Source organism: Homarus americanus, unplaced genomic scaffold, assembly GCF_018991925.1.
Source record: "Homarus americanus isolate GMGI-L3 unplaced genomic scaffold, GMGI_Hamer_2.0 scaffold44060, whole genome shotgun sequence".
Classification (NCBI taxonomy): Eukaryota; Metazoa; Arthropoda; class Malacostraca; order Decapoda; family Nephropidae; genus Homarus; species Homarus americanus.
Window position 1 is genome coordinate 2,521,112 of NW_024756871.1, and position 19,280 is coordinate 2,540,391.

Here is a 19,280-nt window from a genome sequence, read left to right on the forward strand (position 1 = left end):
AGAGAACATTATATTTACTGAAATGCAACCATAAGTCAAGTTACCATCATGACTGAACATCTGAAACATCTCGCTTACTCTTCACTTTTTAATTTTCTTTTATTCTTCCGTGTTTCAGGAAGCAGCGACGAGGAAGTATGCGTTTTGACCACTGGGTCACGCCCACCCGTCCAATTCAGAACCTCCCCGCCACTTGAGGCTCACAAACCCCTACGCTCTGTCTCTCCACCCACAAAGATGCTCAGTCTAGCGAGCAGTGGGAGGGAAGGCTTGTTGTCTACAAGTGGAGCAGGGGAGACTAGTGGGTCACCAGGAGGTGCTGGTGGTAGTGAGGGTGGAACTCCCAGGGCGGAGGGTGGAGCCAGGGCGGCATCCCCTCGCAAGAGACACAGACAGACGCCTCGCCCACACCAGATGCACCGCCCATGTCTAGACTTTGAAAAAATGCAACAGGTAATCATAGATACTAAACTTGGTTAAGTATATTGTGATTACATGTTAAAGATAATCTCCGTAATTGTGTATTTATTTTGGTAGTCAGTGGAAGAAGATGCATGCAGTTTGGTCATTTTTTAGCTTTATCATTAGAAAAAATATGCATTTTTTATACAAATAGTTTTTTATCATGGCAAAAAATGTAACTGCTGATATCCAATTAAAGATTTGAAAATTAAGGTACCTAATAACAGTGTTAACAGCATTAAAGAAAATATACCGTGCTGGAAGTTTGTGGTAATACACTACACCAGAAAATGTGGTTCAGTATAGAGGAATCCTGTATTATGATAGGACAGTTCTCACATTTTCTATAATGAAGAGGAAGTGAAAATTTTACCATCAAAATTATGCCAATATGTTACTATAGCATATTTAGAGAATAATTTACATTAATATGCAAACAATCTTTTAATTGTCTTGATGACAGTTCACTCTCAAGATGGTTAAATAATTTATAACCAGCTACAGTAATTAACATTTTATGATATTCATGTCTATAGCTACTCATAATACATGTAAATATTCTAGGCAATGATCATAGCAAGAATAGGTCTAGTTATTGTAATGGCATCTTAGGAAACCACGTGGTGATGTAGGACCTTCTTCATTATGTTCTGTAAATGTGTGTTATGGAAGCAGTATACTCATGTTAATTAGTTCTCTATTACTGGTTTAGCAAATTCATCAGTGACCTTAGCTATAATCCTAGATATAATGCACAAACCATATTCCAAAAATAATTTGTTCCATCAAATACTATAAATCAGACTTCATTTGGTTCCTAAGCTCATGAGACTCTAACTCTCTACTGTTTTTTCTAAAGATGTGGTCTGAATATTTAACACATAATCAAATACCAAGGATATATTACTTTGGAAACACTTCATATCTTGCTTGATAATTGAGGAATCATTTATAAGTGGACATGACTAGACTCTCACACTGTGTACTAGCTATGTAAGCCTAATGATACCTAGTAATCTGTTAGTTGGAGTCTGTTAAGCTCTTGGCCAGGATTCTTGATGAAAGATTTTTTCCTTATAAACTTGTATATAACATTTTTGTAAAGGTAGTTTGGTAATTACAAACTGATTCCTGATCTAAACTACCCAGTACCTCATTCTTCCAAAATAATGGACTGTACATTGTATATTTTGCATTTTTTGCATATATTTTAAAATACAGTATAGCAAAAGTATTAGACATTCTGTATATAGACCAAAATTTCAATGTCGTTTGATATGATTTTTTAATTTTTGGCTTAAAAGCATAAATCGTATGTATTGTAGTGTCTCTCTACTTTCTTAAAACAAGGAGTGTCATCCACACAGGATCACACTCCTTACTAAGCCATCATAGTTTTTGACGGAATGTACTACTGTACATGCGTGGCAACACAGTTAAATCATCATTATTCTGTAGTCAGTAAATTTGTTAATTCATCCCACATATTTTTATTGTTGAAATATATGTATGTTAACATTATAATATGGATCAGTGTGTTTATGTGGAGCTGTCTGCCTTGACCACATTACAGTACAGTATACAGTATTTATTATGGCTACATATCTCACTGTGGCACCAATAATTAACAACACAGTACTGTACTGTAGCACCTTTATTCTAAATTAAATATCCTTTACATTCTCAGACAGCTCAAACATTTCTCATTCATACTTCATCGGCTCATCGTTTTTACTCTCAGTAAATATTTACAAACAGTTTTATATTGTTGGTAATACTCACCATATGCATGGTAAAATTTATATTTGGTAAATTAAGAATAATTTTTGTTTTTCGTTATTTTGCCACCATGTCCACCACCTGGGGTAACTCTCTCTTGTCACCAGTGACTCTCTGTTTCATTCAAGACCAAACCGTCAGCAATTAACAAACAGTATATTAACAGCCACTAATATACACACACAAAAACAAACAAATGTGAATTCCTTGATAAATTTCTCTATGTAGTGTTCAAGTACGAGGAATATTTGCTTTCCATTTGCATACTGTACAGTACAGTAGAGGAAACTTACACAGTACAGTATACTGTACTTGAAAAGACAAGGTATTACAAGTCATTTGTTTTATACAAATAAATATTGCACTCATGAGGTAGTGAATGGAAGCTTATTGTGGGGTAGTGGAGGCTCATGATGGCCAGTGTAGTGCTCTTAACCCTTAAACAGCAGCCATCATCAGCGGATGTTAGCTATAGGGACGGTAGCCAACAATAATGGATGTTTCTTGTTCCTTGCGTTCCATTTTTTGCTCATGGGGTGGGTAAGGGAACCCTTAGCCACCTTTGAAGGGTTAAAAATGGATGTTGAATGACTCCTGGACACTGATTGACCACAATACTTCCAGTTTCCAAATCCACAAAATGCTAATATGATTTTGAATTTGTGTAAAAGACAAAAGCACACCTTATATATACTGTACACTGCTGGTGGTCATCCTATTTTAACTTGTAATGGTCTTTGTTTTGCATATTTCTTGACAGTCATTGTGAACATATTGTCGTTAAGGAGACAAAATTATTCTTATTTTAATTATGACATCAGAAGAACTTATTATATAACCTGAAAAGTGGCAGCTGCCTTTGATATATTAAAAGTATTAATCCATTAGGGAATGACAACAAAAATACCATAGTGGCATAAAATATTACCATACGTACTGTGCTGCCTTTAGCTAAAACATACATGTGAAGGAAACAGCTCAGACTTAAAACTAATAGCTTACTTCTTATACCTTGCACTAAATAAGGTAACTGATAGGTTTATAAGTTTAGTTTATCTTATATTCACTGAATGTGTTTGGGGGTACAAGTCGTGACAGTGACTAGCGAGTCATTGAAGACCACACTCTTCGTTATAATGGTTCCAGCCTTAATAGGTCCTAATAGATCTTAATCTAACCAATAGACTTGAATCGAATTATAATGATTAGGTTTGGCCTTGCTAGGACTGAGCCTAATTTGATCTGTCACCTTAAGAATCAGACATGCCAAAAAACTTAAGTACCTACAATAAAAGCAATCACCACTGAATTAAACTTGCGATTGTCACCACGTGGAGAAAATGTCCTCTTTACTGTTCTGTATGCATGCTTATTAATCACAATCTCACCAGCTATTAAACTACATTGATTTATTCTCAGTTCATGTTTAGTATAACTATGTTAACTCTCACAGTGCTTGAGTGTTTCATAGTCAGTGGGTAATGTCTTTTTTTGTCATTCCTCTATCGCTGCCGTTATGATTCATCCTCTGACTCGGTTCATCTCTTTAAGCAATCCATCTCTTCCCGTCCAATCTACCGCTCCCCTTCCAACTTCAGTCTCCCCTCCAATCTAACTTTCCCCCTCCAATCTAACTCTCCCCTCCAATCTACCACTACCCCTGCAATCTCCCTTCCCTCTTCTACCACAACTACACCACTGTCAAATCTATTATGTCATTGGAGTATCAATAATCACACAGTCAAAACACATCCATTGTCTCAGAAACTTTATACTGTACATATATCCATTAATCTTCCCAATGACTATACTTCACACTATATATATTTCTCAAATCTATATTTCTTTACACTTGAACTTAATTCCTATAATTGTGTGTATTTTATTCCTTTCTGTTGCTTGTAATTTTGTTTTCTGTACTTGGTGAACTAACTAACCATTCTTAAAGTAGCTGACCTTGATATTAAGTGGCGGGGTTTTTTATTTTCATGGATTTGCATTTGTTACAAAAAGATACAGGAGATCACACCACACTTAGAATTACTCTCATAAAATCATTTGGTATTTGTGTATTGGTGTGGCTATTAGATAAACCATTGTCATCCTGGTCTTGGTAATCATAAATTGTGACCCATTCACTGCTTAGATTTTTTATGCAATTTTTATTTCATTATAACCAAGAGAAAAAATCAGTACGTATATATTAGCAAGACTACAGTACCCTTTGTGTATGGGCTCCCCTCTGTGCTAAAACAAAATCGTCTGTCGTTGGCCGAATAAAATTTTAAGAGTGTGTCCCTGTAGTGAAGGGGTTAAGTATGTTAAGGTCTTTTATTTATTTATTTTTTTAAAGTACAATGACGTTTGATTTCTATCCAGTTCAGTGATTGGTCTAGTTTTTTATACTGACTGGTAACCCACTGAAAGGTCGACAATTCTAGCCTCTACTCTGACTCATCCTTTATTTTCAGTATTAAGAGTGTTGTAACTTATACTACAGCAGTCCCCTACAAATGTCTTAAGGTTCAGTATGTAATAGACTCATACTGTACATTAGTAAAGTTTTCTAAAGGGAAATAAGGGCTAATGTTTGGGTCTCTTAAAAAATAAATCATCCCACACAATTTAAGTCTTCACATCAAATGATTTGCTTTTTAAAGATAGGAAAACATTTACATTCAGTATTAAATAATATAACTACAGTACTACCATTTGAAATAAAACAATTCAAACTGTACTTACTGGGAGGTAGTAGTTGTGGAGAAGGCATTTGTTGGTATACAGAAGTGGTGTGTGGGCCAGCAGCTAGGGTGATGCACTGAGCTGTTGAAACACTGAATCTAATATATTCATCCACATAAATTTCTTCAAAAATCTACAGTTCCCTTACATTTACCCCAAATAAGTATATAAATTAATTGTTCAAATGGTAAGGGATTGTTCCTGTTTGAGTGAGACATTTGTGAGGGATTACAGTATTATAAATGTTTATATAATTAGTGTATTGTGAAAATTGATTATTCCCTGTAGTTATAATGGTGGTAGTGACAGTAGTGCTTATGATGAAGGTAGTATTGTAGTAGTAGTAAGTGTATTAATATAGTAACTGTAACAAAAATATTATTGTTCTCAGTAGGAGCCAAAAATAGATGATAATAGTGTAGTAGTTGTATTAGTAGTGTACATAGAATGATTCAGTATAGTAATATTGGTAGTAGTAGTAATGCAGTAGTAGTTTCTGAACCCAATGAACAACCCTAAACAACAGTGGCAGACGATATAGATAATAGATGGGTAGAACAGTAATGCAGTACAGTACAGTAGTAGTACCAGTATTAGTTGTACTGTAATGGTACCTGTATTAAAAATACTACTGAAGTATTAGTACAGTACAGTGCAGTAGATGTTGTAAGATTATTATTTTTATGGGGAAATCTAAGTAATAGGCACCTCAGTATAGTACAGCCATTTATTAACTCCTGTTATTTCACAAGCTGTTTACATTTTTCTTCACTTACTCCTTATAGAAAGAACTTGAGCCTGTTCTACACACAGGGACATCTTATAGCTTTTGTCACAGGTAACTAACTGGTGTACTGTAGAGCTGCTCTGAATATCATACACTGTAATAACTCACCAAATGAATATACAGTAATTTGAAACTTTTTAGGAATGTTGATTCTTAACATTGGTCCTAGAGGTGTGTGTGTGTGTCAAGTGTGGTGGAGAATGACTTGAAAGTTATAGATGTTACTTACAAAGAAAAGTGTTACTTTCTCATTACAAGTCTCAGTTGCTCGTGGAGAATTTATTTCGGGAGAAGTTTAGGAGTTGTATGTCCTTCATTGACGGTTGTTGCCATGTCTCGCTAACACTGTGCCTCTTGCTGTCTACGAGTCATGTTATCTCTTCAGTGAGTTACATTGTTTTCCTTGTATCTTTTTGTCTCTTTGTGTTTCCTTCTCCAACGCTTTTCTATATCTTACTTAATCTTTTTCTGACACCTTCCTTCGTTTTTTACTTGTGTACACTTACTGCCACAGCTACTATCTTCTCAAGTGGGAGTCAAACTTGCATGTAGAATTTCTCCATAGTTGTTGCTAGTAATGTATTGCCTTTGTGGTAAAATGATGGTTGGTGGCTTAAATGTTTATTGCTCCAAGATTTTGCATATGGCTTTCCTTTAAGTTCCAAGGAGAACAAAGTATCAGGTACATGAGCTCATGGTAACTGGAGCCAAACTTAGACTGGTGGTAACTGGAGCCAATATTATTCCTAATTAATGTATTTAGGAGTACCTTACCTGTTCTTATTCAGTATTATTTGCACTCAACTCTGGAATGCTGAGTGGTAGAGTAAGGAATCATAACCTCTGGTACTGATACTGCCTAAAGATAGTTCCAGCTTCTGTGATCAGTTATACACAACTTTCTCAAAGGAAAATCTTGATCTGGAGTTTATCCTTGTCTTTTGCGACTTCATTACTGTATCTTATTTTAAAAACTATTAACTAAATTGAAATACAAAAGCAAATACTGAAGATGTTTTTATACAGTAGAACATTACAGTTTGTGAGCATTACCGCGTGAGGCTTCGTTTATTATGAACTCTGAAATTTAGTATAAACTTTAGAAATACTGTATATTTATTAAATGGTCAAAGGAACAGAGAGTCAGTGTTCTATAAGTCTGTATTGTCAAAATTATCAGATGATTGTGAAAACTTTTAAGTTTGGTGTGATGCATCAATTGAAAATTTTCAATACGAACGAAATTTTGACATTTTCCCTGGTTGATTTTGACCATATTTTAGTGTACTATGTATATTATTTTTTGTAGTTTTCATCACTTCTCTAGTACTGTATGTCTCTATAGAATACATGAGTTAACTGTACTGTACTGTACTTTAAACTACTGTCAATAACGGATCATTTTCTCCAACGTGGTTTCCAAAGAACAAAATTCTTAAGTACTCAGATATGTTAAGTTATAATTCATTTTACAATTAATATTACAAAGTCATTCATAAATAGGTTATAAGTGACAGTGACCACAAGTTGTTTAAGTTAATGTGTTTTATTGTTACTTTCTGTTCATAGTATTTGATATAAGTTTCAGTTTAATGAAATATGTGGAAATTAATAGGATACTCCTTAAATTTGGTGTTTGAAATAAAAAAATTATTAATCCTTCACGTTTTCAGATGAAAAATCGAGCAGTTACACAGTGGAGGAATGGTGGTGAACTTTCCCTCTCTTTCTGCTAGTTTTCCGCTGCTGCATGACGACCTTTAAGTTCCCACAAGCAAGTTTGGGAAAAGAAATTTGTTTGTGTTGTTTTGGGAACAAAAGGTTGTAAAGCAAAGACAATGATGCAAAGCCTCATAGATTGCAGGTTTCGAAAGGGTGTGGTTTGTGGTTTGCGTGGTTTGATCGTGTAACCGTTCTTTGATAAGGTAAACCTTAGTGTTAAAGAGAAGTCACCTTTACTAGACTGGCAAGACCTGAGGTGTTTCTATATACAGTTATTTTACATGGTTTGTGTTATATAATGGGAAATATGGAATTAAATATTTCTTAAGAAAATTTTATAATGTAATTTTTTGATATGTCGGATTGATTCTTGTATTTTCATCTTTAATACTGAAAGTATTGTTACACAGCAAATTGAAAGAGCCAGAGAATAAATTAATTGTAATGAATTAGCCACATCAATATACAAATAATGTTCTTGTAAAATCAAATGTGGATGAATTGTGAATATTAATTTCTACCTTTGCATTAGGGATTTCATGTCATTTGTAGCTTAATAGAAATAATGAAATGCAAGTAGAGAGAAAGGCTGAAAGAGAGAGAGAATGAGAGTGAGAGGATGGAGTATATCTGCCCAATTTTGTACCTGATTCCTAATTTAAATAAATGTAAAATACTTACCAATTAATATACGTTAAAGACACGGTGGTGAAGATCTAATGCAGAATAATATTGACTTTCTGTAAGTAAAGCGAAATGTATATGTTTAGAATCGGTGACCAATCAGATTTTTTTTCAAGCTTTCTGACTATTTCATAACAAATTGGAATTTCTTGTCACAAAAACTTTCTAATAAATTGGGACATATGAAATTTCTATCAGTATTGATGGCTTCAGTAGACTATTACTCAGCTGGGAAAAATTATATATTATCTCAATAAACATGACACTTGACAATAACTTTATTAATAATGAAGAACAGGGTAACTCACATAATCTCCCCGACACTAAATATATACTGTTTGTATATATATATATATATATATATATACTGTATATATATATATAAACCCATCGGCGTGATATGGTAATCCATTTTTGTCGCAGTATAGGCAACTGGTTGAAGATTACTTTAGACAAAAGTAAGAATATAAAAAAGTTTATAAAACCACAAGCAAAGTTTTTATATTTGGACGAGATAGTTCATTAATGTATAGTACAGGTACAGTACAGGGTATTGTTACAAATCAACTGTTTACTGAATATTGTAAAAAAAAAAAGGGCATTCAGTAAAGAATTTCTTACATTGGTTACCACAGGAACAACTCTACTCTATTGTATTAGTGGGATAAGGTCTCTGTTTGACTGACTCGCCACATGTTGGTCAGGTTTGGATAGGTTATGAGACATTTTATCTGATTCATGATAATAAATCTTTCCAAAATGTAATTCATTTTGGGTACACAATTATCAAATGATATTAAGACCATTAGCAGAGTGTTCTTACCACAAAAAATAGCCAGAAAGCTTGAAATTACAAAACAAGTCAAATTTCCCGTATAAAGAGAAAGTGATCAGATGTCAGTGAAACTTCAAGGTATACTGTAGTCAGATTTGTTTAAGTGACCAGCATCATACACTCTTTACGTTTTACAATATACTTTTTTCTTTTAATACGACAGTGGTGTGATGGTTACCGAGACTGAGACTGATTTTAGTTTAAATTTTGCTTCCCGGGAGGTACTACTTTATCAGCCATGTACTGTAATCACTTAAATTTACATGTTACATAAATTGCATGAATTTTACAAACCTGCATCATATTTCTTCACTTAATTTATTTACAGTATATGATGTTTATGGAAATTTTAATTCACAATATAAAGTCAACAACAGTGATCCTATGTTTAGTTTAATATGATCATAAGAACGGGTAAGATATACTGTATGCGTAGTACAGTACAGGGAATATCTTACAGCTTCTTAAGACTAAATTGGATGGTACAGTACTGTAATTTCTATGTAGGGGGTAAAGATAGGGCCAGTAGGTAATGCTTTTTCATCAAGGTTTTAAGTTATAAATACAGTTCATCCAGCGTCCTTTTTCCTCTTCTCTTAGTCGTCTGTGGACATTTTTGCCACCATTTGTCAATTTAAACTTTATGAGACCGAAACAGACCATTTCAACACTTCATTACTGTACAGTATTTACAAGACTGAAACAGACCATTTCAACACTTCATTACTGTACAGTATTTACAAGACTGAAACGGACCACTTCAACACTTCATTACTATATTCTTGCACTTGTCTTTCTGCACTTGTTTATACAGTATATATATCTGATCTTAAAATAGCTTAGGATAGCTACTAAATTTTGAAGATTAATCCTTATGAAAATTTATAAACATACAGCCACTCGCTTTGTTGTTCATCTTCCTTCAGTTATGCTTTTATCTATTTTATGCAAGTTACATCACAATCACAAATTGTAATCGTGGGGGAATGTTTGATAATGTGCCAAAGACGTTTAACCCTTTCACTATGGGGACGGGGATGATTTTATTCAGCGCAGAGGTGAGCCCATACACAAGCGGCTAAAACACAGATTGATAGTGACAGTGCATGTACCTGTACTGTATCAAGGAGTGGTAGTGTATGTACTATGTCAAGGAGTGGTAGTGTATGTACTATGTCAAGGAGTGGTAGTGTATGTACTATGTCAAGGAGTGGTAGCGTATGTACTATGTCAAGGAGTGGTAGTGTATGTACTATGTCAAGGAGTGGTAATGCTCATAAAATCTTTTTTAACTTTTGACGGAGTTGATGTCTGGTGTCAGTAAGAGGGAAGTTGACCAGCGAATGATATTCTTTGTTACAATTTTAATCTTATCTTCTAAAAAGCATTCATGGTAGAAGTATTTAATCTTTAATTCAAAATTTTAATTGTCATAGTTACTACAGTGCTTCCCAACTCCTTGGTAGGTCATTCGTTTCTCTGAGACACATGATTCGTTTGTTATTAAATTGCAATAGGTGGCAATGATGGACCATCGCCAAGTTTCTTATTCTGACACTCGACATTTTGTTCAGCCTGAGATTGTGAGCCAGCCAGGGTACAGTAGTTCACACGGAGAACATGAGGTTTAGTTAACTTTATTAGTTCATTCTGAGTCATTAGATGTACCAACAATATTTATTTACCTTTATTAAGTAGAAGAGTATGACCATATCTTTAGCACACGTACAGTGACTCAGTGATGTACCAATAACAAGAGCAATTAATTCATCAATAGCGACTTCGGTACAGTACAGTACATAGACCTTGGCCGTCCTCTGGATACAAGTGCAAATAATTACGTCCTCTGACAATGAAAGATGGCACCCACTATGTTTTATCTATAGGAGAATGTTTTGTGCTGTCAAATTTATACAAGTTTGCCAAAATTGAAAATGATTTGTCCCTGGATTCAATTTTAGAATGTAAGACGTGGAATCCATAATATTAAACGGTGCACTGACAATAAGTTTTACTCCAAAATTCTGAGACAGATGATTGATCAGTAACAATGAAATGTTACAATTATTTTTTAAAGCATATATAATTTTAGTTTAGTATAATATAACTGAACCCATGAACCAGTGATTAAACTGAACCAACATTACAGAATAAATTTGGAAAAATCTTGCGGTGTCACCCCACTTTTAGATGCAGTATAAAATATACCAAGCACTCGCACCGGAGTCATGGTTTCATATGGATAAAAATTAGATCACGAGTACTGTATTTATGGAAAATTTAAATGCTTTTTCATTCATTCTAGTTATGATCAGTTGCTCCTTAAATAAGATGGAGGGTTAAGTGAATAGAATTTGTTCATGGTGCAATACAGTATAATACATTTATAACAACAACATTATTTTATGGCATGATCTGCATTTAGTCTCATACTTCTATTTATTTAACCATCTGTCATTCCAGACAGAATTATTGAACCTACGGAGGCTAATATTAAATCTATGTACACTACAGTACTGTACAGTATATGGATAATGATTAAACTCTCCACTTCATATACATGAGGAATTTGGGTTTCTGTTTGGCTATTTGCCAAAAGTTCAGTCATTATAAATCTAGTACAGGTATGGGGTAATAGCTTAAAAGTAAATACCGTAATGGTAAAAGTTATTGTTTGGTATTACTGATGAAATAATAATAAAAAGACTGACATCACTACTAAAATATTATTGTGTTAGCATTTAAAAGTGGGGTTGGGTGTCCAGTTTGTGCACCATTGTTCACAAGTCATTGTACATCTCTACACACATTCCAGTGTCAGCGGCCCAACACAAACATGAACCATTTTCCAAAACACTTTGGGTGTTAGTTCTGTTATTGTACAACTGAAGCATCTGTTCTCTACTTGACCTGTGATGTAGGGATACACGAGTGATTACTACGACTACCACTACTCTCAAGTCCCCTAGAATTAGTACTACCTTGAAGTCTCTAGGTAATAATACTTTTAAGTTTTCAAATACGTACCACCACAGTGATATTTTTAAGTATATTACTTTGGATATTCTTTGTTACTAGTACTGTATTCTGAAGGCCTCTCATAATGAACATGAAATTACATATCTGAACTTTGAAATCTCAGTCACGATTTGAGTAGTTTCATCAGTTAAGGATTGGCCCCTTTTACATGCTAGTTCTTACCCTCCTTTGTAATACTGTAAAGCACAAAATTATAAAGCCTAAAAAATTTCTCGAGAAAACAAAGCCGGACACTTTCATACCTTTTCTCTCCCTGGTGGTGTTAACGTTAGATGATGAAATGTTCACTTTCTGTCTCCTCATTGACTACAGTTCTGCCAAAACTCAATATATTCAGTACATTGTTACAAGCATTTACAGCATCTCTATCAGTCATTACTGCATAACAAGGCATACAGAGTCCTTCACATGTATGAACACAAAATACAAGCAGCACATTTCCTTCTTCCATCAATTTAAGGAAAAGTTTTTGTTTAAATTCAAAATTATACCGTATATAGACTGCATATATGTATACAGTATATTATAGAAGTTGCCCAATATGTATGGCTAAGTGCAATATGTGTGATATATGAAATACTAAATTTCTTCTTTCATTTACCATTTAATAAATGGTTTGTGTAATTTGAAGCTTTATATGGGCATTCAATAAGGCTGTCTTTAAGGATAATGAATTTCATAAATAAATTAACCAAAAGAATTATGCAACATACTTATAAGGCTTATATTATTATATGTATATTTGAGGTTATGATATGTGTATGTGTGCCTGGTCTTATCATCTCATATCCTTGGTACTTTTAAGTGAGTTAAGTTTTGTTTATCAAAATGTACTTGAGGGTTAAAAGACAACTTACAACACAAACACCATAATTTATTAAGTTCAATAAATTTATGGTGAACTTAAATAGTTATCATAGTCCTGTGTGTGTGTGTGTGCGTGTTTATCTACATGTGCCAGTGTGTGGAGATACTGTGTGTATGGGAGCGGGTAGTTGTCAGGTTTGGTTTATACACGGGTGTGGTTGTGTGCTCATGATTGTGTGAGAGTATATGCATCATAGCATATTTTTTTATCCATGAAAGGGCATTGTCTCATGAATTGAAAAGACAGAGATATTTCTATAATGAACATGACATCATATATACCAGACAGACTGATAAGAAGTTGTGAGCCACTCTTCTTCACATAATGTACTGTAAAAGGATTTACAAAGAAACTTAGTTTTTCTCAGTAGTCACTTTAAGAAGTTGAAGGAATTTTTTACACCTGCTCAGATTGCAGAGGAGCAATTGTCCCATGAATGAAACACCTGCCATCCATTTCTTCTGTATACCAATAGTTGATCCCTCCCAAGCTCTCTTTTACCCATTCCAGTCCCTCTATGTTGAGTTTCTTATTTTATTTGTCCTTCCCAATATTTGTATGACCTCTCACTTATACTTTTTGATAGTGACTAAAATCAGAACCACTTAACACTGGATACGGTTGCTTACTTGGTTAAGACTGCACTTGTTAATCTTACATTGTTATATCAAGTTATTGTTTCCATTTCCCATTGTCATAAATTTTGTCAGTCAATTATATTCTAATATAAGCCCAACTATATCTTCTAAGTCCATAAAGTAATAATTCATAATGCAAAATAAGGTCAAGGATCATTCCCTAGAGGATTCAAGATTTCTCATTTAAGATTTGAATTTAATTTTCTTTTTCTAAAGTGACATTAAATATTGTTCTGAGGATTAAAAGATATTGCAGCTACATCCCAAACACAGTCAAACTTTTGGTCTCAACAACAGAATTATAAATTTTGTTCCTGTGCCTCAGAATTATTTTTTCTTTTAGTCAGTACAGTATTGCGAAAAGTATTATTTTTCCATCATTAGTCTTCTACAGTACTTGCATTTTAAACTTGTCTTTATTCTATTTCATCAAACCTATAAATTATTTTTCCAAGGGAATTCTGTCAAATTTAGGCATTGTTAAGTTTAAAATAAAATTTGTTATTTTAAAAAAATATTGATAGAATTTTTTTTTTTTTCTTCAGGGGAAAATCAGTTTTGCTGAAATTATTTTTATGGACCAAGATATAGGTAATCCCATCACAGTATTTTCCACAAAGTATGATGCACTGACAGCAACTAGTCTCCCGCCAAGAATCCTGTGTAACCCATCAGTGTTTAGACAGTTTGTATGTACCTGGGTAGAACATATTTAACCAATGATTTATTTTATTTATTCATTTTTTTATGTAACATACAATTGCTTGTTTTTAGCCATATACTTTTGTTTCATTGATACAGCAAGTTCAGGTTATTTTCAATCCATAATCCTTTTTGTCAAGTGAACCTTTTGCATGGCATTTGAGAATTCCTATATCTAGTGATATTTTTTTGTGACAGCACAAATAGTAATGGAGTATATTCCTCTCTAATGTAACACTGGAATTCTCTGGCATGGAAATGAACATATTTTTTGTGAGTATGGCTAATTCACACACCCCATATTTTAATATAAGCAGCACTTTTTTATTTGATGAGGAACCTGAGTGTTTTATAAATCCAAATCTGGATGCATGATCTTAAGAAGTGTGGTAACTCAGTGTAAGGACTGCAGTCCCTTCCCTTAGAGATACGACCCTTTTCCTAGAACTTTGGACCTTATGCCCTTACTCCATAAAGACCTTAATGTGGCACCCAGGAGGAGGTGGCATTATTGTGGCAGAAATGGAAAAGGGTGGCCGATGATTACTAAACATTTTGAAAAGATACCCAGTGTGAACAAAGCACAAGTCAGTAATCCTGATAATCATAAAATGTTAAAAGTGTTGAACCAGAAAAGATATTACAGTGTCCGGTGAGATAAATATTATTTACCATAGAGGTAAAGTATCACAGAATATATATACAGTATATATATATATATATATATATATATATATATATATATATATATATATATGTGTGTGTGTGAGGGGAAAACCACTGTGAAAAGAAAATATGCAGAGCTGTTTGCAAGGAAAAGGAAAGACCAGTGACTGAAGGGCAAGTGCATAAAAGTTGACAAAGGCCCAATTTCTCAGTCACCACTTGAGAGACTATTGACTGAGGGTCCACTTCTTTAACCTGATTGATAAACTAAATGTCAGTTAGTTGGTTGAATTGATGACACTCACATTACTTATTCTCAAGCAGTGATTGAGAAATTGGCCCAAACTGTCAAAAAAAGTGCAAATTTGTTGATTAAAAGCTTTATATTTAATGTTGATTATTGCCATTATTTTAGTGAACCTGTGAACCTGTATACTGTTTTATGGGTTTGGAAGGAGTGCTTCATGTTAGTGTGAAGTGGACCTGAAGTTTATTATGTGGTAGAAATACCTTCTCTGTTATGTTGTTGAAATGGACTTTTGCTGATAATTTTGTTCCTTTATATTATTACTCTTGATATAGCCCAACTTTATCAGGTATACAAACTATTAACATTCTTTATCAGTCCCGTTTGTTTCATATATAGTGTTTAAATGTCATAATAAGGAATAACCCGTTGTGTTTTGAATGCATTTAGCCCACAGTGAAGTCAATTTGAATCTCGCTTATGAGTGAAATTTTGGGGTTATCATGGGATTGAAGGTTAGATTAATGACTACTTGACTTGTGTATTTTACTTCCAGTTTGGTTTCGGCCATGTCTGCAGTACAGTACAAGAAAATCTGAAACCAGTACAGCACAGCAGTTTCAATTAATGTCACAAAATATTAAGAATACAATATATATATATATATATATATATATATATATATATATATATATATATATATATATATATATATATATATATATATATATATATATATATATATATATATATATATATATATATATATACACACATACATACTGTATATATATATTATTATTTTTTTATGATCCTGTAACAATAAAAAGTTGGAATTTGGGGTTTTAGTTGTTGCAGTTTTAAGTTGAATTTAACTTATTGGCATATTTATTATATGTGTAATGTACGTTGTTTATTGAGATTGTTGAAGGTCGTCCTTTTTATATGCAATAACTTCTTTGTCTTTTAATTTACGTGAACTTAACCATTGGGAAAGTCAAGTAGGCATTACTAGGGAAGATGGTTGAGTTTGGGTACAGTGCACTGTTAGAGGTTCCAGTATTCTCTTTATGACAAATAACCCATTCTGATCTAGTCCAAAAATCTGTGAAGATGAATGGTAGAGCATTGCAAGTTGTCCATTATTTGTGTTAAAAGACCAGATAATGATCAAGAGAAATATGATAAAAGTATTTGATACTAAAGCAGATTACACGCAGTGCACTGAATCTCGATTGTCTCCCCAATGTTTGTTGGAACAAAGGCAGACTGAGCTAAGAAAAGCCAGAGTTTCCATGGTAAGTGTGGCCCTGTATTATGGAATGCCTTATTTGTAATGTAGCCAGCAACTCATGGGTCACTGACGGTTCATCCTGTGGGTTAACCAATGTGCTCATGGACGTCAGCCCAGGTGGATAAACTGTCAGAGATTCATGTTGATCAATAACAGTTATGTAAATTTAGATTTTGAATGAAATGATTTGAGTTGATTTAGAATTATCTTATTTCAAATATGCCTGTAAATTAGGCCGGAATTGCTGATTTTCTAACAAATAGGGCCCAACATAATGGGTTGTGATTACCACAAAGCTCGGCTCATTACACCGCCACAGTACAAAAGAGGTGGGCTGAGACAGGCAGAGTCTACCTCACAATGTTTTGGGTCACTCAGTATAAACTATAGACATGTTCTGGCAGCATATACGGTAAACAGAAATTGTACCAAGCAATCTTTTGAGTTGTACAAACTTTATCTGTTCAATTTGAAAAACAATATCCAACAGAATGTCAAGATATGCCGATGAGGTGAAGCCATGGACTATTTGATTTGTAAGGTATTAAATGTTGTTGGCAAATTTGAAAAAAAAAGGTAAACAGGTATAAACAAATATAATTAAGTAATGTTTCTTTAGTGCCTATTGTTATCATCCTCAAAAGATGATGAGGTAAAACATTATTGTGTGAATATCTTACAGAAATTTATTGAAATCCAGTTTAGTGTTAATTTTTACCCGGTGCAGTAACTCACTGTATTACTATTAGACTATGCTTCCTACTTGTTGGCCAAAGACACACCATTAGTAAAGATAAGTTAACTAAAGTCCTCCAGTACATTTACCTATACAGTACTGTACTGGGAGTCACACAATCAGCTATGGGCATGTTAGTACAGTTTAATGTCTTCTTTTATTATCATTTGTATTGTGCAACAGGCAGTAAGGAAGTCACACACAAGCAAAAGTTTTAGTTGAAAGTTTTATAATAAAAATTTGCTACTTTTGTAAGAATAATTGCATAAAAAAATTCAATTTCAAAGGTTTAGAAAAAAAAATTAAAGAGGTTAACAGTATGCAGATAACTATTATCAATGAAATATTCTTGTCAATTTTTTTTGTAGATAAGACAAAATTAAGAAAACTTATCTGATCAAGTATCTGCCTAGCACTTGCATCTAACAGTTTCTCTCATTAAAACTTTAAGGTGTATAGTACAGTCATTGTCATCACTGGTCCACACTTATGGTAGAAATATAACCTAAACTCAATTGACTTACAGTTCAGTATATACAATTACTGTGCAGAGAAAAATAAGTTTTAATTATAATGTTAATTTTGTGTGGGTAAAATATAGCTGAAAGAACCAAAATTAAGAGAAATTATATGCAAGGACTGAGTAATAGATACTAAACAAATTATTGAATAACCAAAATCACACTATGAAACACATTAAACTTATATTACTTAGAAGCCATAAATTCCAGCATCTCGGTGATCTAGAGAGATTTGAAATGTCTGAAGTTAAATCATTTTTAAATTTGGAAAAGGTTTTCATAATTACTATTAAATGTAACTTATTGAAATTGGCTACATTATTTGTGTAACTATTTCATGATTTCAAGGTTTTAACGTCCTTTATGCTGTATTATGTATTGTACTGTATTCAGAAGTAACCAATGTTTTACATATTTATTGTATTTCACTTGCTGTTACAAAGTTAAATGGAAAAAGTGATAATAAAATAGAGAATATTGCTAAAGAGTGAAGTGACTGGAGGATTTACTTGTTTATATCACACAAAGGGGGTTGGATACCTTACAAATTAAATGCCACTTCACTTCACCCTCCCCACAGTTGCCCATTTGTATCACCTTCCCTCTCCAGCAGATCAAACACAGTGTCATCACAGTCTTACGTAACTGCATTTAATACCCAGTAATAATTATAAAAAATCATCATTATTTCAAACCAAAATCCTAACCTATTCCTTACCTCCCCAGTCTAACCTGCTGCATTAGCAAGGATTAGCATGAATATACAGATAGAGGCATGCAATACAGTGTCGCAGAGTGTTGCAGATTAGCACGGTGATGACATACGATGAGATATATCAGTATGTGGCAAGTTAGCAAAGAGAATTAACTATTTATCGTGTTTCAATAAAGTTTCTATCTCAAGTGGTGTGATAGGAAGGTATTCTTTATTGAAATAGGAAATAACCTCTTTGCTTGTTATGCTGCATTTTACTGTACACATCCCAATACAATGATGACCCCATTTACTGGTGTCTGACCTGTCCTTACAACCTGTACATAGGTATAGAATAAAATTATTACATAGATATCCCGTTTCTTTTTGTACCTTGTGTGAATAAAGACAGAAGATTAAGCGCGAGATCTCCTTTTGTAACCAAGCCTGAACAAGGATGGAACTAACACAAACCCAAAATGATTCATAACTGGAACCAATCACATGATAGTTAAATTTCCTTCAGAAAGGTAAAGTAAAATTTATCCCATATACTAGCAAGAGGATAATGAGTCGTGATGCCACAGAAGCCATTCAGATCATGCCTCTTACCTCAGGCTCTGCCATAACCTGTCATTCAAGATCAACTTAGACTATCATTACTCACTAGGCTGAAGGATAACTCAATCCCCTAGTCAGGGTTGGTCAGAATATGGGATTTCAGGATTAATCCTTCCCTTGTGACCTAACACTTGAACCAGGCAATTCACTCTGATAAATACACAAGCAGGCACAAGTACCTAACTTACAAACTCCCCTTTAAGACACAATACATCAGTGCAGTTCCTAGCCTAAATAGTTGTT

General features: G+C 33.6%; 1 protein-coding gene across 7 annotated transcripts in view; it reads left to right on the forward strand.

The window, feature by feature from the left end:
- Nucleotides 1-18,789, forward strand: part of LOC121857039 (barH-like 2 homeobox protein) — a 51,676-nt gene extending 32,887 nt beyond the window's left edge. For 6 of the 7 annotated variants that reach the window (XM_042352869.1, XM_042352872.1, XM_042352873.1 and 3 more), the window contains exons 4-5: nucleotides 119-453; nucleotides 7,444-18,789. In XM_042352869.1, the coding sequence (XP_042208803.1) occupies nucleotides 119-453; nucleotides 7,444-7,506 (398 nt within the window). In that variant the 3' untranslated portion in view covers nucleotides 7,507-18,789. Of the gene's footprint in view, nucleotides 1-118; nucleotides 454-5,768; nucleotides 5,822-7,443 lie in introns of all 7 variants that reach the window. The other variant, XM_042352870.1, reaches the window with a different exon arrangement.
- The last annotated feature ends 491 nt before the right edge of the window (nucleotides 18,790-19,280 follow it).